Source organism: Oncorhynchus gorbuscha, linkage group LG23 (genome assembly GCF_021184085.1).
Source record: "Oncorhynchus gorbuscha isolate QuinsamMale2020 ecotype Even-year linkage group LG23, OgorEven_v1.0, whole genome shotgun sequence".
Lineage (NCBI taxonomy): Eukaryota > Metazoa > Chordata > Actinopteri > Salmoniformes > Salmonidae > Oncorhynchus > Oncorhynchus gorbuscha.
This window is the reverse complement of record NC_060195.1, coordinates 15,505,539-15,526,770: the sequence shown is the minus strand read 5'-3', so window position 1 is coordinate 15,526,770 and position 21,232 is coordinate 15,505,539. Positions and strand designations below refer to the sequence as shown.

Genomic DNA, 21,232 nt, shown 5'->3' with positions numbered 1-21,232 from the left:
ACTTAAGGGAGGCACCAAACTTTAATGAGGCTTTTATTTACATATACATAACCAGTCAAAAGTTTGGACACACCTACACTATGCCAAGAGTGTGCCACGCTGTCATCAAGGCAAAGGGGGGCTACTTTGAAGAATTTGTTTGACATATTTTTCCATATGTGTTATTTCATAGTTCTGATGTCTTCACTATTATTCTACAATGTAGAAAATAGTAAATAAAGAAAAACCCTTGAATGCATTGGTGTGTCCAGACTTTTGACTGGTACTGTATATATATACAGTGGGGCAAAAAAGTATTTAGTCAGCCACCAATTGTGCAAGTTCTCCCACTTAAAAAGATGAGAGAGGCCTGTAATTTTAATCATAGGTACACTTCAACTATGACAGACAAAATGAGAAAAGTAAATCCAGATAATCACATTGTAGGATTTTTTATTAATTAATTTGCAAATTATGGTGGAAAACAAGTATTTGGTCAATAACAAAAGTTTATCTCAATACTTTGTTACATACCCTTTGTTGGCAATGACAGAGGTCAAACGTTTTCTGTAAGTCTTCACAAGGTTTTCACACACTGTTGCTGGAATTTTGGCCCATTCCTCCATGCAGATCTCCTCTAGAGCAGTGCTGTTTTGGGTCTGTTGCTGGGCAACACAGACTTTCAACTCCCTCCAAAGATTTGGTGTTGAGATCTGGAGACTGGCCTTGAAATGCTTCTTACGAAGCCACTCCTTTGTTGCCCAGGCAGTGTGTTTGGGATCATTGTCATGCTGAAAGACCCAGCCACGTTTCATCTTCAATGCCCTTGCTGATGGAAGGAGGATTTCACTGAAAATCTCACGATACATGGCCCCATTCATTCTTTCCTTTACACAGATCAGTTGTCCTGGTCCCTTTGCATAAAAACAGCGCCAAAGCATGATGTTTCCACCCCCATACTTCACAGTAGGTATGGGGTTCACCGTTTTGCTCACCGTTCTTGTGATCATTTTGACCCCACGGGGTGAGATCTTGCATGGAGCCCCAGATCGAGGGAGATTGTCAGTGGTCTTGTATGTCTTCCATTTCCTAATAATTACTCCCACAGTTGATTTCTTCAAACCAAGCTGCTTACCTATTGCAGATTCAGTCTTCTCAGCCTGGTGCAGGTCTACAATTTTGTTTCTGGTGTCGTTTGACAGCTCTTTGGTCTTGGCCATAGTGGAGTTTGGAGTGCGACTGTTTGAGGTTGTGTACAGGTGTCTTTTATACTGATAACAAGTTCAAACCGGTGCCATTAATACAGGTAACGAGTGGAGGACAGAGGAGCCTCTTAAAGAAGAAGTTACAGGTCTGTGAGAGCCAGATATCTTGCTTGTTTGTAGGTGACCAAATACTTATTGTCCACCATAATTTGCAAATAAATTCATTAAAACAATTAATTCCTACATTGTGATTTTCTGGATTTTTTTTCTCATTTCTCACTTCTGTCATAGTTGAAGTGTAAAGTGGGAGAACTTGCACAATTGGTGAATGACTAAATACTTTTTTGCCCCACTATATAGGCTAAACACCAATGATGTTTTCCAGATATAATATAGGATAATTATTCATATCTAAAGGCTGGATTCTATGACATACTTGAGGCACTGTTTGTTCTGATAGGACAGAATGGTCAGTGACTGTTTGTTCTGATAGGACAGAATGGTCAGTCCCTGTTCGTTCTGATAGGACAGAATGGTCAGTGACTGTTTGTTCTGATAGGACAGAATGGTCAGTGCCTATTTGTTCTGATAGGACAGAATGGTCAGTGCCTGTTCGTTCTGATAGGACAGAATGGTCAGTCCCTGTTCGTTCTGATAGGACAGAATGGTCAGTGACTGTTTGTTCTGATAGGACAGAATGGTCAGTGCCTGTTTGTTCTGATAGGACAGAATGGTCAGTGCCTGTTCGTTCTGATAGGACAGAATGGTCAGTGCCTGTTTGTTCTGATAGGACAGAATGGTCAGTACCTATTTGTTCTGATAGGACAGAATGGTCAGTGCCTGTTTGTTCTGGTAGGACAGAATGGTCAGTGCCTGTTTGTTATGATAGGACAGAATGGTCAGTGCCTGTTCGTTATGATATGACAGAATGGTCAGTACCTGTTCGTTCTGATAGGACAGAATGGTCAGTGCCTGTTTGTTCTGATAGGACAGAATGGTCAGTGCCTATTTGTTCTGATAGGACAGAATGGTCAGTGCCTGTTTGTTCTGGTAGGACAGAATGGTCAGTGCCTGTTTGTTATGATAGGACAGAATGGTCAGTGCCTGTTCGTTATGATAGAACAGAATGGTCAGTACCTGTTCGTTCTGATGGGACAGAATGGTCAGTGCCTGTTCATTCTGATAGGACAGAATGGTCAGTGCCTGTTCGTTATGATAGGACAGAATGGTCAGTACCTGTTCGTTCTGATAGGACAGAATGGTCAGTGCCTGTTCGTTATGATAGGACAGAATGGTCAGTGCCTGTTCGTTATGATAGGACAGAATGTTCAGTGCCTGTTCGTTATGATAGGACAGAATGGTCAGTACCTGTTCGTTATGATAGGACAGAATGGTCAGTGCCTGTTCGTTATGATAGGACAGAATGGTCAGTACCTGTTCGTTCTGATAGGACAGAATGGTCAGTGCCTGTTCGTTCTGATAGGACAGAATGGTAAGTGCCTGTTTGTTCTGATAGGACAGGATGGTCAGTGCCTGTTCGTTATGATAGGACAGAATGGTCAGTACCTGTTCGTTCTGATAGGACAGAATGGTCAGTGCCTGTTCGTTCTGACAGGACAGAATGGTCAGGGCCTGTTCGTTCTGATAGGACAGAATGGTCAGTGCCTGTTCGTTCTGATAGGACAGAATGGTCAGGGCCTGTTCGTTCTGATAGGACAGAATGGTCAGTGCCTGTTTGTTCTGATAGGACAGAATGGTCAGTGCCTATTTGTTCTGATAGGACAGAATGGTCAGTGCCTGTTCGTTCTGATAGGACAGAATGGTCAGGGCCTGTTCGTTCTGATAGGACAGAATGGTCAGGGCCTGTTCGTTCTGATAGGACAGAATGGTCAGGGCCTGTTCGTTCTGATAGGACAGAATGGTCAGGGCCTGTTCGTTCTGATAGGACAGAATGGTCAGGGCCTGTTCCTTATGATAGGACAGAATGGTCAGGGCCTGTTCGTTCTGATAGGACAGAATGGTCAGGGCCTGTTCGTTCTGATAGGAAAGAATGGTCAGTGCCTATTCCTTATGATAGGACAGAATGGTCAGGGCCTGTTCGTTCTGATAGGACAGAATGGTCAGGGCCTGTTCGTTCTGATAGGACAGAATGGTCAGTGCCTATTTGTTCTGGTAGGACGCACACCGTTAGATCCACGATGTGTCTGTCTTCACTTGTAGCCTACTTCAGAGCTGCGACGCCTGTGAGAAGGAACCAATGACGTGATGGTCATTGGCCAATAAGAATTGAGATATTGTATGTGAGAGAGCCATGTGAGGGACAGATGCTTCGGGGTAGGCTACGGCGATTGGAAGCCAGGTGAAGGGAATTATAATTATTATATTCAGCACAATGGCTGTTTTGGCCAAAAAGCGTACGTTTATCTAAAGGGAAGTACGGCCACACAAGGGGGCATTGAGGGCCATGGCCGCTGATGCTGCCGGGAAATTCAAGCCCTTATCCAGTGACATCAAAAACAGAGCCACTCTACGGAGAGAGAAGTGGGTCAAACTTCTCTAGTAGACAGACCACATGATGACATACCAGCCCATCCCCCACCAAGGTCACCAAGGCTGAAGGCATAGAAATATATAGACATAGATTGGACATGTCTCTTCTATTGATTCTAACTCTGTGTGCTGAAGGCTTGGTTCTCAAGGACTCAGTGTGTTCGTCACCTCACAGGAGTGACTGTGGATAAGTCCTGACCTCGCCTGGTCATCCCTGATGGCCAGAAATACTTCGGTTTCTCAATTACCTTGGGTGGTAGGTAGCCTAGTGGTTAGAGCGTATGGCCAGCCCCTGAACAAGGTAGTTAAAGTCATTGAAAATAACAATTTGTTCTTAACTGACTTGCCTAGTTAAATAAAGAATAAAATAAACCTGTCTCTGGGATGTTGGTTAGCTAACCACCCCCTCAGTTTACTTGACAGTGTGTGCATTCCAAAAGGCACCCTATTCTGTATAGTGTAGAGACCCTGGTCAAAAGGCACCCTATTCTGTATAGTGTAGAGACCCTGGTCAAAAGGCACCCTATTCTGTATAGTGTAGAGACCCTGGTCAAACGGCACCCTATTCTGTATAGTGTAGAGACCCTGGTCAAAAGGCACCCTATTCTGTATAGCGTAGAGACCCTGGTCAAAAGGCACCCTATTCTGTATAGTGTAGAGACCCTGGTCAAAAGGCACCCTATTCTGTATAGCGTAGAGACCCTGGTCAAAAGGCACCCTATTCTGTATAGCGTAGAGACCCTGGTCAAAAGGCACCCTATTCTGTATAGCGTAGAGACCCTGGTCAAAAGGCACCCTATTCTGTATAGCGTAGAGACCCTGGTCAAAAGGCACCCTATTCTGTATAGCGTAGAGACCCTAGTCAAAAGGCACCCTATTCTGTATAGCGTAGAGACCCTAGTCAAAAGGCACCCTATTCTGTATAGCGTAGAGACCCTGGTCAAAAGGCACCCTATTCTGTATAGCGTAGAGACCCTAGTCAAAAGGCACCCTATTCTGTATAGCGTAGAGACCCTAGTCAAAAGGCATCCTATTCTGTATAGCGTAGAGACCCTAGTCAAAAGGCACCCTATTCTGTATAGAGTAGAGACCCTGGTCAAAAGGCACCCTATTCTGTATAACGTAGAGACCCTAGTCAAAAGGCACCCTATTCTGTATAGCGTAGAGACCCTAGTCAAAAGGCACCCTATTCTGTATAGCGTAGAGACCCTAGTCAAAAGGCACCCTATTCTGTATAGAGTAGAGACCCTGGTCAAAAGGCACCCTATTCTGTATAACGTAGAGACCCTAGTCAAAAGGCACCCTATTCTGTATAGTGTAGAGACCCTGGTCAAAAGGCACCCTATTCTGTATAGCGTAGAGACCCTGGTCAAAAGGCACCCTATTCTGTATAGCGTAATGACCCTGGTCAAAAGGCACCCTATTCTGTATAGCGTAGAGACCCTAGTCAAAAGGCACCCTATTCTGTATAGTGTAGAGACCCTGGTCAAAAGGCACCCTATTCTGTATAGTGTAGAGACCCTAGTCAAAAGGCACCCTATTCTGTATAGCGTAGAGACCCTAGTCAAAAGGCACCCTATTCCGTATAGCGTAGAGACCCTAGTCAAAAGGCACCCTATTCTGTATAGCGTAGAGACCCTGGTCAAAAGGCACCCTATTCTGTATAGCGTAGAGACCCTAGTCAAAAGGCACCCTATTCTGTATAGTGTAGAGACCCTGGTCAAAAGGCACCCAATTCTGTATAGCGTAGAGACCCTGGTCAAAAGGCACCCTATTCTGTATAGCGCAGAGACCCTAGTCAAAAGGCACCCTATTCTGTGTAGCGTAGGAGAGATGGAAATGGAAAGAGAGAGAGATGAAAACATATTTCCCTCAGATTACACAGACCTACAAAGAATTTGAAAACAAACACAATTTTGTTAAACTCCCATATCTACTGGGTGAAATACCACAGTGTGCCATCACAACAGCAATATTTGTGACCTGTTACCACAAGAAAAGGGCAATCAGTGAAGAACAAACACCACTGTAAATATAATATTTGTTTAATTATTTTTTCAGTCTTTATTTATATTTTGTTTATTATCTATTTCTATAAAGCCCCCTCAAAAACAATTGAGAGAGAGGGATGGAAAGAGAGAGAGGGAGAGAGAGAGAGGAAGAGAAAGACCAAGAGAGAGAGAGAGCGAGAGAGAGAGAGAGCAGGGATAGAGAGAGAGAGCGAGAGAGAGAGAGAGAGAGAGAGAGAGAGAGAGAGAGAGAGAGAGAGAGAGAGAGAGAGAGAGAGAGAGAGAGAGAGAGAGAGAGAGATGGAAATAGAAAGAGAGAGAGAGAGATGGAAACAGATTACATAGACCCACAAAGAAATTCAAAAAAAGAGAGGGATGGAAATTGAAATAGAAAGAGAGAGAGACCGATAGAGGGAGGAGAGAGAGAGAGATGGAAATTGGAAGAGAGAAAGAGAGAGAGTGCGATAGAGAGAGGAGAGGAGAGGGAGAGACAGTGAGAGAGATGGAAATTGAAATAGAAAGAAAGAGAGAGCGAGCGAGAGAGAGAGAGAGAGAGAGAGAGAGAGAGAGAGAGAGAGAGAGAGAGAGATGGAAATAGAAAGAGAGAGAGATGGAAACAGATTACATAGACCCACAAAGAAATTTAAAAAAAGAGAGGGATGGAAATTGAAATAGAAAGAGAGAGAGACCGATAGAGGGAGAGAGAGAGAGAGGGATGGAAATTGAAATAGAAAGAGAGAGAGATGAAGAGAGAAAGATAGAGAGAGAGAGAGGAGAGGGAGGGAGAGACAGTGAGAGAGATGGAAATTGAAATAGAAAGAAAGAGAGAGAGAGCGATAGAGAGAGAGAGAGAGAGAGAGAGAGAGAGAGAGAGAGAGAGAGAGAAATTGAAATAGAAAGAAAGAAGAGAGAGAGAGAGAGAGAGAGAGAGAGAGAGAGAGAGAGAGAGAGAGAGAGAGAGAGAGAGAGAGAGAGAGAGGAGAGGAGAGAGAGAGAGAGAGAGAAAATTGAAATAGAAAGAAAGAAGAGAGAGAGAGAGAGAGAGAGAGAGAGAGAGAGAGAGAGAGAGAGAGAGAGAGAGAGAGAGAGAGAGAGAGAGAGAGAGAGAGAGAGAGAGAGAGATGGAAATTGAAAGAGAGAGAGAAGGATTTTGTGTCGTTGTGTGCGACAGAGCGTGAAACTTCATCAGAAAATAACCTGCTGCTCTCTAACTTGTATACCCATAAAGAAACACACAAAAAGACACACGGTTCTAACCAACTGACCATGAGATACAGAGCAAGTAGCAGATGAGAAGAGACAGTCTAACCTCAATGTAATTACAGCTTCTGGGCTATCTCAAACAATGTAGCGCATAACACACAGATCAGCTCAGAACACTAACACCAACAGGCCTAGGGGGAGAGGAGAAGAGAAAAGAGGAGTAATGAGGTTAGGAGAGGAGAAAAAAGGGGAGGTGAGGAGAGGAGAAAAAATGATAGGTGAGGTGAGGAGAGGAGAAAAAATGAGAGGTGAGGAGAAAAGAGGAGAGGATAAAATAGGGGAGGGGAAAAGAGGAAAGGAGAGGCTAAAAGAGGTAGAGGAAAATAGAGGTGAGGAGAGGAGAAAAGAGGAGAGGAGGAGAGAAGAGAGGTGAGGAGAGGAGAAAAGAGGAGAGGAGAAAAGAGGAGAGTAGAAAAAGAGGAGAGGAGAAAAAGAGGAGAGGAGGAGAGGAGAGGAGAGAGAAAAGAGGAGAGGAGAAAAGAGGAGAGAGAAAAGAGGAGAGGAGAGGAGAAAAGAGGAGAGGAGAAAAGAGGAGGCCTGCTCGCCTCCCTACCACTGAGGAAGTACAGCTCCCGCTCAGCCCAGTCAAAACTGTTCGCTGCTCTGGCCCCCCAATGGTGGAACAAACTCCCTCACGACGCCAGGACAGCGGAGTCAATCACCACCTTCCGGAGACACCTGAAACCCCACCTCTTTAAGGAATACCTAGGATAGGATAAGTATTCCCTCTCTCCCCCCCTTTAAGATTTAGATGCACTATTGTAAAGTGACTGTTCCACTGGATGTCATAAGGTGAATGCACCAATTTGTAAGTCGCTCTGGATAAGAGCGTCTGCTAAATGACTTAAATGTAATGTAAATGTAAAAGAGGAGAGGAGAGGTGAGGAGAGGAGAGGAGAGAAGAAAAGAGGAGATGATAATAAAGGTGAGGTGAGGAGAGGATAAAAGAGGAGAGGTAAGGAGAGGAGAAAAGAGGAGAGATGAGGAGAGGAGAAAAGAGGAGAGGTGAGGTGAGGAGAGGAGAAAAGAGAAGAGGTGAGGTGAGGAGAAAAGAGGAGAGGATAAAATAGGGGAGGGGAAAAGAGGAAAGGAGAGGATAAAAGAGGTGAGGAGAGTTGAAATGAGGAAAGGTTAGGTGAGGAGGAGAAAAAAGGAGAGGAGGAGAGAAGAGAGGAGAGGGGAGGAGAGGAGGAGAGAAGAGAGGAGAGGGGAAAAGAGGAGAGTAGAGGAAAATAGAGGTGAGGAGAGGAGAAAAGAGGAGGGGAGAAAAGAGGAGAGGTGAGGAGAGGAGAAAAGAGGAGAGGAGAGGAGAGGAGAAAAGAGGAGAGGTGAGGTGAGGAGAGGTGAGGAGAGGAGAAAAGAGGAAAGGAGAAAAGGAAAGAGGCTAAAAGAGGTAGAGGAAAATAGAGGTGAGGAGAGGAGAAAAGAGGAGAGGAGGAGAGAAGAGAGGTGAGGAGAGGAGAAAAGAGGAGAGGAGAAAAGAGGAGAGTAGAAAAGAGGAGAGGAGAAAAGAGGAGAGGAGAGGAGAGGAGAAAAGAGGAGAGGAGAAAAGAGGAGAGAGAAAGAGGAGAGGAGAGGAGAAAAGAGGAGAGGAGAAAAGAGGAGGCCTGCTCGCCTCCCTACCACTGAGGAAGTACAGCTCCCGCTCAGCCCAGTCAAAACTGTTCGCTGCTCTGGCCCCCCAATGGTGGAACAAACTCCCTCACGACGCCAGGACAGCGGAGTCAATCACCACCTTCCGGAGACACCTGAAACCCCACCTCTTTAAGGAATACCTAGGATAGGATAAGTATTCCCTCTCTCCCCCCCTTTAAGATTTAGATGCACTATTGTAAAGTGACTGTTCCACTGGATGTCATAAGGTGAATGCACCAATTTGTAAGTCGCTCTGGATAAGAGCGTCTGCTAAATGACTTAAATGTAATGTAAATGTAAAAGAGGAGAGGAGAGGTGAGGAGAAGAGAGGAGAGAAGAAAAGAGGAGATGATAATAAAGGTGAGGTGAGGAGAGGAGAAAAGAGGAGAGGTAAGGAGAGGAGAAAAGAGGAGAGATGAGGAGAGGAGAAAAGAGGAGAGGTGAGGTGAGGAGAGGAGAAAAGAGAAGAGGTGAGGTGAGGAGAAAAGAGGAGATGATAAAATAGGGGAGGGGAAAAGAGGAAAGGAGAGGATAAAAGAGGTGAGGAGAGTTGAAATGAGGAAAGGTTAGGTGAGGAGGAGAAAAAAGGAGAGGAGGAGAGAAGAGAGGAGAGGGGAGGAGAGGAGGAGAGAAGAGAGGAGAGGGGAAAAGAGGAGAGTAGAGGAAAATAGAGGTGAGGAGAGGAGAAAAGAGGAGGGGAGAAAAGAGGAGAGGTGAGGAGAGGAGAGGAGAGGAAAGAGGAGAAAGAGGAGAGGAGAGGAGAAAAGAGGAGAGGTGAGGTGAGGAGAGGTGAGGAGAGGAGAAAAGAGGAGAGGTGAGGAGAGGAGAAAAGAGGAGAGGTGAGGAGAGGAGAGGTGAGGAGAGGAGAAAATAGGAGAGGTGAGGTGAGGAGAGGAGAAAAGAGGAGAGGTGAGGTGAGGAGAAAAGAGGAGAGGATAAAATAGGGGAGGGGAAAAGAGAAAGGAGAGGATAAAAGAGGTGAGGAGAGTTGAAATGAGGAAAGGTTAGGAGGAGAAAAAAGGAGAGGAGGAGAGAAGAGAGGAGAGGGGAGAGGAGGAGAGAAGAGAGGAGAGGGGAAAAGAGGAGAGTAGAGGAAAATAGAGGTGATGAGAGGAGAAAAGAGGAGAGGAGAAGTGAGGTGAGGAGAGGAGAAAAGAGGAGAGGTGAAGAGAGGAGAAACGAGGAGAGGAGAGGATAATAGAGGTGCGGAGGGGAGAGGAGAAAAGAGGAGAGGTGAGGAGAGGAGAAAAGAGGAGAGGAGAGGATAATAGAGGTGAGGAGGGGAGAGGAGAAAAGAGGAGGGGAGAGGAGAGAAGAGGAGAGGAGAGAAGAGGAGAGGTGAGAAGTGGAGAAAATAGGATAGGAGAGGAGGAGATGAGAGGAGAAAAGAGGAGAAGAGAGGTGAGGAGAGGAGAGATGAGGACAGAAGAAGAGAGATGAGGAGTGGTGAGGAGAGGAGAGGAGAAAAGAAAAGAGGAGAGGAGAGTTGAGGAGAGGAGAGGAATAGAGAAAAGAGGAGAGAAGAGGAGAGGAGTGGAGAAAATAGGAAAGGAGAACAGATAAGAGGAGAGGTGAGACGAGGAGAGGAGATGAGATGAGAGGAGAGGTGAGGAGGGGTGAGGAGAGGGGAGGGGATGCTCAATCTGCTGTGTGTGTGTATGCCTGGAGCCAGAGCACTGACATGTCACACAACCATCTGCCTGCTGTGTCACTGCTGACACAGTGCACATGCTGCTGAGAGGGTGTGTGTGTGTGTGTCTGTGTGTGCGTGCTTGTTGCTCTGTTGACAGTTCTCCACATAGTGACCTAAACCCTCCATCTCCTGTCAGATGACACAATAATTCTACAGACTAACAAAACAATTCCAAACATTTATACAGCCACCATGGAGTTTGTACACACACACACACACACACACACACACACACACACACACACACACACACACACACACACACACACACACACACACACACACACACACACACACACACACACACACACACACACACGCACACACACACACGCACACGCACACACACACACACACACACTCAATACGGCAAGGAACTACATGGGAGCCTAAAGAATGAATAGTGAATAATGCAACAACGTCCAATAACAGGAGAAAGATTGATGTCGACCTGAATCATACAGACCTGGACATTGGGGAGGAGAGACAGGGGGAGGGGAGATAGAGGAGATGGGGAGGAGAGGGGAGGAGAGACAGGGGGAGGGAGATAGAGGAGATGGGGAGGAGAGGGGGAGGAGAGACAGGGGGAGGGGATATGGGGGAGGGGAGATAGAGGAGATGGGGAGGAGAGGGGTAGGAGAGACAGAGAGAGGGGAGATGGGGGAGTGGAGATAGAGGAGATGGGGAGGAGAGGGGGAGGAGAGACAGGGAGAGGGGAGATGGGGGAGGGGAGATAGAGGAGATGGGGAGGAGAGGGGTAGGAGAGACAGGGAGAGGGGAGATGGGAGAGGGGAGATAGAGGAGATGGGGAGGAGAGGGGGAGGAGAGACAGGGAGAGGGGAGATGGGGGAGGGGAGATAGAGGAGATGGGGAGGAGAGGGGTAGGAGAGACAGGGAGAGGGGAGATAGGGGGAGGGGAGATAGGGGAGGGGAGGTAGGGGAGGGGAGGTAGGGGGAGGGGAGATAGGGGAGGGGAGATAGGTGGAGAGGAGATAGGGGAGGGGAGATGTAGTGGAGACGGGGAGATGGGAGATAGGGGGATGGGAGATAGGGGGAGGAGAGGGGGAGTGGAGATGGGGAGAGGGGAGATAGGGGAGGGGAGATAGAGGGAGGGGAGATAGGGGAGGGGGATAGGGGGAGGAGAGGGGAGGGGAGATAGGGGGAGGAGGGGGAGGGGAGATAGGGGGAGGGGGAGGGGAGATAGGGGGAGGAGAGGGGGAGGGGAGATGGGGAAGGGGAGATAGGGGGAGGAGAGGGGGAGTGGAGACAGGGGGAGAAGAGGGGAGGGGAGCCTGGACAGACTGAAGACAGTACAGCAGTGTGGGTCATGGGGGATCTCTGGACAGACTGAAGACAGTGCAGCAGTGTGGGTCCTGGGGGATCTCTGGACAGACTGAAGACAGTACAGCAGTGTGGGTCCTGGGGGATCTCTGGACAGACTGAAGACAGTTCAGCAGTATGGGTCCTGGGGGATCTCTGGACAGACTGAAGACAGTGCAGCAGTGTGGGTCATGGGGGATCTCTGGACAGACTGAAGACAGTGCAGCAGTGTGGGTCTTGGGGGATCTCTGGACAGACTGAAGACAGTGCAGCAGTGTGGGTCCTGGGGGATCTCTGGACAGACTGAAGACAGTGCAGCAGTGTGGGTCCTGGGGGATCTCTGGACAGACTGAAGACAGTTCAGCAGTGTGGGTCCTGGGGGATCTCTGGACAGACTGAAGACAGTGCAGCAGTGTGGGTCCTGGGGGATCTCTGGACAGACTGAAGACAGTGCAGCAGTGTGGGTCCTGGGGGATCTCTGGACAGACTGAAGACAGTTCAGCAGTGTGGGTCCTGGGGGATCTCTGGACAGACTGAAGACAGTGCAGCAGTGTGGGTCCTGGGGGATCTCTGGACAGACTGAAGACAGTTCAGCAGTGTGGGTCCTGGGGGATCTCTGGACAGACTGAAGACAGTGCAGCAGTGTGGGTCCTGGGGATCTCTGGCTCCAGCCCAACACTAGCACACAGGCTCCTCTTATCAAAGTGTGTGTCTGTGATTGTGTCTGTTAGGTTTTGTTGTGAAATTTGTTAGATATTAGGTTTTGTTGTGGAATTTGTTAGATATTACCTGTTAGATAGCGCTTACCTGTTAGATAGAAGCAGAAGCATTTCACTACACTCACAATGACATCTGCTAACCATGTGTATGTGACCAATACAATTTGATTTGATTTGAGCTGTCTCCAGCTCAGTAGATCTGTGGCCCCGGGGCTGGGGTCTAGCTGTCCAGGCTTGGTGTGGAGCTGGACTGGGGTTAACAGGGTCTAGCTGTCCAGGCTTGGTGTGGAGCTGGACTGGGGTTAACAGGGTCTAGCTGTCCAGGCTTGGTGTGGAGCTGGACTGGGGTTAACAGGGGCTGAGCTGTCCAGGCTTGGTGTGGAGCTGGACTGGGGTTAACAGGGTCTAGCTGTCCAGGCTTGGTGTGGAGCTGGACTGGGTTAACAGGGGCTGAGCTGTCCAGGCTTGGTGTGGAGCTGGACTGGGGTTAACAGGGGCTGAGCTGTCCAGGCTTGATGTAGAGCTGGACTGGGGTTAACAGGGTCTAGCTGTCCAGGCTTGGTGTGGAGCTGGACTGGGGTTAACAGGGTCTAGCTGTCCAGGCTTGATGTAGAGCTGGACTGGGGTTAACAGGGTCTAGCTGTCCAGGCTTGATGTAGAGCTGGACTGGGGTTAACAGGGTCTAGCTGTCCAGGCTTGGTGTGGAGCTGGACTGGGGCTGACAGGGTCTAGCTGTCCAGGCTTGATGTAGAGCTGGACTGGGGTTAACAGGGACTGAGCTGTCCAGGCTTGGTGTGGAGCTGGACTGGGGTTAACAGGGTCTAGCTGTCCAGGCTTGATGTAGAGCTGGACTGGGGCTGACAGGGTCTAGCTGTCCAGGCTTGATGTAGAGCTGGACTGGGGTTAACAGGGTCTAGCTGTCCAGGCTTGATGTAGAGCTGGACTGCGGCTGACAGGGTCTAGCTGTCCAGGCTTGATGTAGAGCTGGACTGGGGTTAACAGGGTCTAGCTGTCCAGGCTTGATGTAGAGCTGGACTGGGGTTAACAGGGTCTAGCTGTCCAGGCTTGATGTAGAGCTGGACTGGGGTTAACAGGGACTGAGCTGTCCAGGCTTGATGTAGAGCTGGACTGGGGTTAACAGGGACTGAGCTGTCCAGGCTTGATGTGGAGCTGGACTGGGGCTGACAGGGACTAGCTGTCCAGGCTTGGTGTGGAGCTGGACTGGGGCTGACAGGGGCTGAGCTGTCCAGGCTTGGTGTAGAGCTGGACTGGGGTTAACAGGGACTGAGCTGTCCAGGCTTGATGTAGAGCTGGACTGGGGTTAACAGGGACTGAGCTGTCCAGGCTTGGTGTAGAGCTGGACTGGGGCTGACAGGGACTAGCTGTCCAGGCTTGATGTAGAGCTGGACTGGGGTTAACAGGGACTAGCTGTCCAGGCTTGGTGTAGAGCTGGACTGGGGCTGACAGGGGCTGAGCTGTCCAGGCTTGATGTAGAGCTGGACTGGGGCTGACAGGGACTAGCTGTCCAGGCTTGGTGTAGAGCTGGACTGGGGCTGACAGGGACTGAGCTGTCCAGGCTTGGTGTAGAGCTGGACTGGGGTTAACAGGGACTGAGCTGTCCAGGCTTGATGTAGAGCTGGACTGGGGTTAACAGGGACTGAGCTGTCCAGGCTTGGTGTAGAGCTGGACTGGGGCTGACAGGGACTAGCTGTCCAGGCTTGATGTAGAGCTGGACTGGGGTTAACAGGGACTAGCTGTCCAGGCTTGGTGTAGAGCTGGACTGGGGCTGACAGGGGCTGAGCTGTCCAGGCTTGATGTAGAGCTGGACTGGGGCTGACAGGGACTGAGCTGTCCAGGCTTGGTGTAGAGCTGGACTGGGGCTGACAGGGACTGAGCTGTCCAGGCTTGGTGTAGAGCTGGACTGGGGCTGACAGGGACTGAGCTGTCCAGGCTTGGTGTAGAGCTGGACTGGGGCTGACAGGGACTGAGCTGTCCAGGCTTGGTGTAGAGCTGGACTGGGGCTGACAGGGACTGAGCTGTCCAGGCTTGGTGTAGAGCTGGACTGGGGCTGACAGGGACTGAGCTGTCCAGGCTTGGTGTAGAGCTGGACTGGGGCTGACAGGGACTGAGCTGTCCAGGCTTGGTGTAGAGCTGGACTGGGGTTAACAGGGACTGAACTGTCCAGGCTTGGTGTAGAGCTGGACTGGGGTTAACAGGGACTGAGCTGTCCAGGCTTGGTGTAGAGCTGGACTGGGGCTGACAGGGACTGAGCTGTCCAGGCTTGGTGTAGAGCTGGACTGGGGCTGACAGGGACTGGTCGCAATGAGCTTTGCAATTCTGGGAGACATCAGGTTTGTGGATGTATGTGATGTGAGGTACAGTATGAGTCTAATGCTGACGATGCTGATGATGACGAAATTAAGCAGGGGGGATGGATTGTTTACGAAATGAAAAAGACAAATTACACATTTGTAATATCAAATTCTTGAATTATTATGTAGAGATGTCGTTTGCCAGCCAGACAGACACACAGAAACCATGACGTCAGAGAGCAACAGCTACTGAAGGTAGTCTCCTACCTTGACCCCTAACCCTTAACATACCCCCAAACACATACCACACAAATACATAACACCATCCTGATACTCAGTCCCCTAATTGAAGCAACTTCTTCAATAAATATTACCAAGGATGGGCTAATAAAAAGCATTGATTAATCAGAGAAGATGTGGGGGGAAAGAGAGGGAAGAGAGGGAAGATGGAAAAGAGAGGAAAGAGGGGAAATAATGGAACGAGGGGAAATAGGGGAAAGAGGGGAAAGAGGGGAAAGAGAGGAAAGAGGGGAAAGAGAGGAAAGAGGGAAAAGAGAGGAAAGAGGGAAAAGAGAGGAAAGAGGTAAAAGATAGGAAAGAGGGGAAAGAGAGGAAAGAGGGGAAAGAGGGGAAAGAGAGGAAAGAGGGGAAAGAGAGGAAAGAGGGAAAAGAGAGGAAAGAGGGGAAAGAGGGGAAAGAGAGGAAAGAGGGGAAAGAGAGGAAAGAGGGAAAAGAGAGGAAAGAGGGGAAAGAGAGGAAAGAGGGAAAAGAGAGGAAAGAGTGGAAAGAGGGGAAAGAGAGGAAAGAGGGGAAAGAGGGGAAAGAGAGGAAAGAGGGAAAATAAAGGAAAGAGGGGAAAGAGAGGAAAGAGGGAAAAGAGAGGAAAGAGGGGAAAGAGAGGAAAGAGGGAAAAGAGAGGAAAGAGGGAAACGAGAGGAAAGTGGGGAAAGTGGGGAAAGAGAGGAAAGAGGGAAAAGAGAGGAAAGAGGGAAAAGAGAGGAAAGAGGGAAAAGAGAGGAAAGGGGGAAAAGAGAGGAAAGAGGGGAAAGAGGGGAAAGAGAGGAAAGAGGGAAAAGAGAGGAAAGAGGGGAAAGAGAGGAAAGAGGGAAAAGAGAGGGAAGAGGGGAAAGAGAGGAAAGAGGGGAAAGAGAGGAAAGAGGGAAAAGAGAGGAAAGAGGGAAAAGAGAGGAAAGAGGGAAAAGAGAGGAAAGAGAGGAAAAGAGAGGAAAGAGAGGAAAGAGGGAAAAGAGAGGAAAGAGGGGAGAGGAAAGAGGGGAAAGAGAGGAAAGAGGGGAAAGAGAGGAAAGAGGAGAAAGAGGAAAGAGGGGAAAGAGAGGAAAGAGGGGAAAGAGGAAAGAGGGGAAAGCAACAGAAAAGAGGGGAAAGAGGAAAGAGGGGAAAGCAACAGAAAAGAGGGGAAAGAGGAAACAGGGGAAAGCAACAGAGAAGATAGCTTCAAAGTAACCTAAAGAAGATAGCTTCATAGTAAACTAAAGAAGATAGCTTCATAGTAAACAAAAGAAGAGAGCTTCATAGTACCTAGAAAAGATAGCCTCACTGTAACCCAGAGAAGAGAGCTTCACAGTAACCTAGAGAAGAAATCTTCACAGTAACCTAGAGAAGAGAGCTTCACAATAACCTAGAGAAGAAATCTTCACAGTAACCTAGAGAAGAGAGCTTCACAATAACCTAGAGAAGAAATCTTCACAGTAACCTAGAGAAGAGAGCTTCACAATAACCTAGAGAAGAAATCTTCACAGTAACCTAGAGAAGAAATCTTCACAGTAACCTAGAGAAGAGAGCTTAGCAATAACCTAGAAAGAGAGCTTCACAATAACCTAGAGAAGAGAGCTTAGCAATAACCTAGAGAAGAGAGCTTCACAATAACCTAGAGAAGAGAGCTTAGCAATAACCTAGAGAAGAGAGCTTAGCAATAACCTAGAGAAGAGAGCTTCACAATAACCTAGAGAAGAGAGCTTCACAATAACCTAGAGAAGAAATCTTCACAGTAACCTAGAGAAGAGAGCTTCACAATAACCTAGAGAAGAAATCTTCACAGTAACCTAGAGAAGAAATCTTCACAGTAACCTAGAGAAGAGAGCTTAGCAATAACCTAGAGAAGAGAGCTTCACAATAACCTAGAGAAGAGAGCTTAGCAATAACCTAGAGAAGAGAGCTTCACAATAACCTAGAGAAGAGAGCTTAGCAATAACCTAGAGAAGAGAGCTTAGCAATAACCTAGAGAAGAGAGCTTCACAATAACCTAGAGAAGAGAGCTTCACAATAACCTAGAGAAGAGAGCTTAGCAATAACCTAGAGAAGAGAGCTTCACAATAACCTAGAGACGAGAGCTTAACCTAGAGAAGAGAGCTTAGCAATAACCTAGAGAAGAGAGCTTCACAGTAACCTAGAGACGAGAGCTTTACAGTAACCTAGAGAAGAGAGCTTTACAGTAACCTAGAGAAGAGAGCTTTACAGTAACCTAGAGACGAGAGCTTTACAGTAACCTAGAGACGAGAGCTTTACAGTAACCTAGAGACGAGAGCTTTACAGTAACCTAGAGAAGAGAGCTTTACAGTAACCTAGAGACGAGAGCTTTACAGTAACTTAGAGACGAGAGCTTTACAGTAACCTAGAGAAGAGAGCTTTACAGTAACCTAGAGAAGAGAGCTTTACAGTAACCTAGAGACGAGAGCTTTACAGTAACCTAGAGACGAGAGCTTTACAGTAAACAAAAGAAGAGAGCTTCATAGTACCTAGAAAAGATAGCCTCACTGTAACCCAGAGAAGAGAGCTTCACAGTAACCTAGAGAAGAAATCTTCACAGTAACCTAGAGAAGAGAGCTTCACAATAACCTAGAGAAGAAATCTTCACAGTAACCTAGAGAAGAGAGCTTCACAATAACCTAGAGAAGAAATCTTCACAGTAACCTAGAGAAGAGAGCTTCACAATAACCTAGAGAAGAAATCTTCACAGTAACCTAGAGAAGAAATCTTCACAGTAACCTAGAGAAGAGAGCTTAGCAATAACCTAGAGAAGAGAGCTTCACAATAACCTAGAGAAGAGAGCTTAGCAATAACCTAGAGAAGAGAGCTTCACAATAACCTAGAGAAGAGAGCTTAGCAATAACCTAGAGAAGAGAGCTTAGCAATAACCTAGAGAAGAGAGCTTCACAATAACCTAGAGAAGAGAGCTTCACAATAACCTAGAGAAGAAATCTTCACAGTAACCTAGAGAAGAGAGCTTCACAATAACCTAGAGAAGAAATCTTCACAGTAACCTAGAGAAGAAATCTTCACAGTAACCTAGAGAAGAGAGCTTAGCAATAACCTAGAGAAGAGAGCTTCACAATAACCTAGAGAAGAGAGCTTAGCAATAACCTAGAGAAGAGAGCTTCACAATAACCTAGAGAAGAGAGCTTAGCAATAACCTAGAGAAGAGAGCTTAGCAATAACCTAGAGAAGAGAGCTTCACAATAACCTAGAGAAGAGAGCTTCACAATAACCTAGAGAAGAGAGCTTAGCAATAACCTAGAGAAGAGAGCTTCACAATAACCTAGAGACGAGAGCTTAACCTAGAGAAGAGAGCTTAGCAATAACCTAGAGAAGAGAGCTTCACAGTAACCTAGAGACGAGAGCTTTACAGTAACCTAGAGAAGAGAGCTTTACAGTAACCTAGAGAAGAGAGCTTTACAGTAACCTAGAGACGAGAGCTTTACAGTAACCTAGAGACGAGAGCTTTACAGTAACCTAGAGAGAGAGCTTTACAGTAACCTAGAGAAGAGAGCTTTACAGTAACCTAGAGACGAGAGCTTTACAGTAACTTAGAGACGAGAGCTTTACAGTAACCTAGAGAAGAGAGCTTTACAGTAACCTAGAGAAGAGAGCTTTACAGTAACCTAGAGACGAGAGCTTTACAGTAACCTAGAGACGAGAGCTTTACAGTAAACAAAAGAAGAGAGCTTCATAGTACCTAGAAAAGATAGCCTCACTGTAACCCAGAGAAGAGAGCTTCACAGTAACCTAGAGAAGAAATCTTCACAGTAACCTAGAGAAGAGAGCTTCACAATAACCTAGAGAAGAAATCTTCACAGTAACCTAGAGAAGAGAGCTTCACAATAACCTAGAGAAGAAATCTTCACAGTAACCTAGAGAAGAGAGCTTCACAATAACCTAGAGAAGAAATCTTCACAGTAACCTAGAGAAGAAATCTTCACAGTAACCTAGAGAAGAGAGCTTCACAATAACCTAGAGAAGAAATCTTCACAGTAACCTAGAGAAGAGAGCTTAGCAATAACCTAGAGAAGAGAGCTTCACAATAACCTAGAGAAGAGAGCTTAGCAATAACCTAGAGAAGAGAGCTTAGCAATAACCTAGAGAAGAGAGCTTCACAATAACCTAGAGAAGAGAGCTTCACAATAACCTAGAGAAGAAATCTTCACAGTAACCTAGAGAAGAGAGCTTCACAATAACCTAGAGAAGAAATCTTCACAGTAACCTAGAGAAGAAATCTTCACAGTAACCTAGAGAAGAGAGCTTAGCAATAACCTAGAGAAGAGAGCTTCACAATAACCTAGAGAAGAGAGCTTAGCAATAACCTAGAGAAGAGAGCTTCACAATAACCTAGAGAAGAGAGCTTAGCAATAACCTAGAGAAGAGAGCTTAGCAATAACCTAGAGAAGAGAGCTTCACAATAACCTAGAGAAGAGAGCTTCACAATAACCTAGAGAAGAGAGCTTAGCAATAACCTAGAGAAGAGAGCTTCACAATAACCTAGAGACGAGAGCTTAACCTAGAGAAGAGAGCTTAGCAATAACCTAGAGAAGAGAGCTTCACAGTAACCTAGAGACGAGAGCTTTACAGTAACCTAGAGAAGAGAGCTTTACAGTAACCTAGAGAAGAGAGCTTTACAGTAACCTAGAGACGAGAGCTTTACAGTAACCTAGAGACGAGAGCTTTACAGTAACCTAGAGACGAGAGCTTTACAGTAACCTAGAGAAGAGAGCTTTACAGTAACCTAGAGACGAGAGCTTTACAGTAACTTAGAGACGAGAGCTTTACAGTAACCTAGAGAAGAGAGCTTTACAGTAACCTAGAGAAGAGAGCTTTACAGTAACCTAGAGACGAGAGCTTTACAGTAACCTAGAGACGAGAGCTTTACAGTAACCTAGAGAAGAGAGCTTTACAGTAACCTAGAGGCGAGAGCTTCACAGTAACCTAGAGACGAGAGCTTTACAGTAACCTAGAGACGAGAGCTTAACCTAGAGACGAGAGCTTAACCTAGAGACGAGAGGCGCACAGGAATGGACTGACTCACCACTGGTACTCATGATGCTCACAGGTTCTCATCCAATACGATGTTCCCAGAAATTTATTTTCAGAACAACTATAATTCCAATAAACCAAAATATCCTTTCCACTCTGTGACTTTTCAATGCGAAGATAGGGAGACCCGAAGAAAGACAGATAGAACGAGAGAGAGATAGAGGAAGAGAGGATGAGAGAGAGAGAGAGAGAGAGAGAGAGAGAGATAGAGGAAGAGAGGAGAGAGAGAGAGAGAGAGAGAGAGAGATAGAGGAAGAGAGGATGAGAGAGGGTGCTCTGGAATCCAATTCGTAATTGACAACCCTCCTCCTCTTCTTCAGTGGTCGAGGAGAAAAATAACTTCAGGCAGACAGGAAAGATACAATGTCGCTGGGTCGCATTCCATGTTTTGATGTTGTCCCTCCCGGTTGATTCCACAGTGTTCTCTCAAAGCGCTGACCATGGTTGGCACTGCCGTGCGCTCGCTCTCTCTCTCTCCCGGTTGGTATGTGAAAAGCGCTCGCGCTCCAACGTCAAGCTCCCATCCCACTGGAGCGACGTCACCGGAGCAGAGCGCGCGGGTCAGTGTGGCACGCGAGCGAACCAGGGAGCCAACAATGAGCGCGTTTTCTCAAGGGAGAGGAGGGGAGAACAGGCGCACCGGCGGCATGGGATTTAAAATCCGCGGATAATTAACAAGGATGACACCGCCCTCTTCTGGACGTATATTCTAGTGCACACTAATATATTAATTGCAGCTTTATACAGCAAACTGTTTGGGGAAGCTACTCTGAAATCATAGTTTACCAACCTACCAATTAGTTTACACTGGAAGAAAGTTAAGCTACACTAAAGCTAGCCCGAAGAGTAATAGCATATAGTTTACTGAACTAAAGTTACTTTGAAAAGTTGTTTCATTACATCTAAGCTACTGGATGAATAATGATCATATCTGAATGTGAAATGTCATAGACTACAAATTGTAAGAGCAGATCAATCTGGGGTCAGATGTTAAATTTAGCCTATTAAACACAAGCACATATGTTTCAATTGAGAATGATGAATGTCTGATCCTGAAAAAGAAAGGAGATTCTTGCCTATACTTCACCCATATTTTATTTTATTTCAAAAAAGTTGTGTGTAGTTCCAGTAGTTAGCTACACCTCTACATGGTAAAACAGTAGTGTGTAGTTCCAGTAGTTAGCTACACCTCTACATGGTAAAACAGTAGTGTGTAGTTCGA

General features: G+C 46.9%; 1 protein-coding gene across 1 annotated transcript in view; it reads right to left on the bottom strand.

The window, feature by feature from the left end:
* The window catches only part of LOC124010381 (actin-binding LIM protein 3-like), a 111,255-nt gene extending 90,775 nt beyond the window's left edge, over positions 1–20,480 (bottom strand). The window contains exon 1 of the mRNA XM_046322767.1: positions 20,003–20,480. Coding sequence (XP_046178723.1) covers positions 20,003–20,015 — 13 coding nt within the window. The 5' untranslated portion in view covers positions 20,016–20,480. The remainder of the gene's footprint in view (positions 1–20,002) is intronic.
* Between the last annotated feature and the right edge of the window lie 752 nt (positions 20,481–21,232).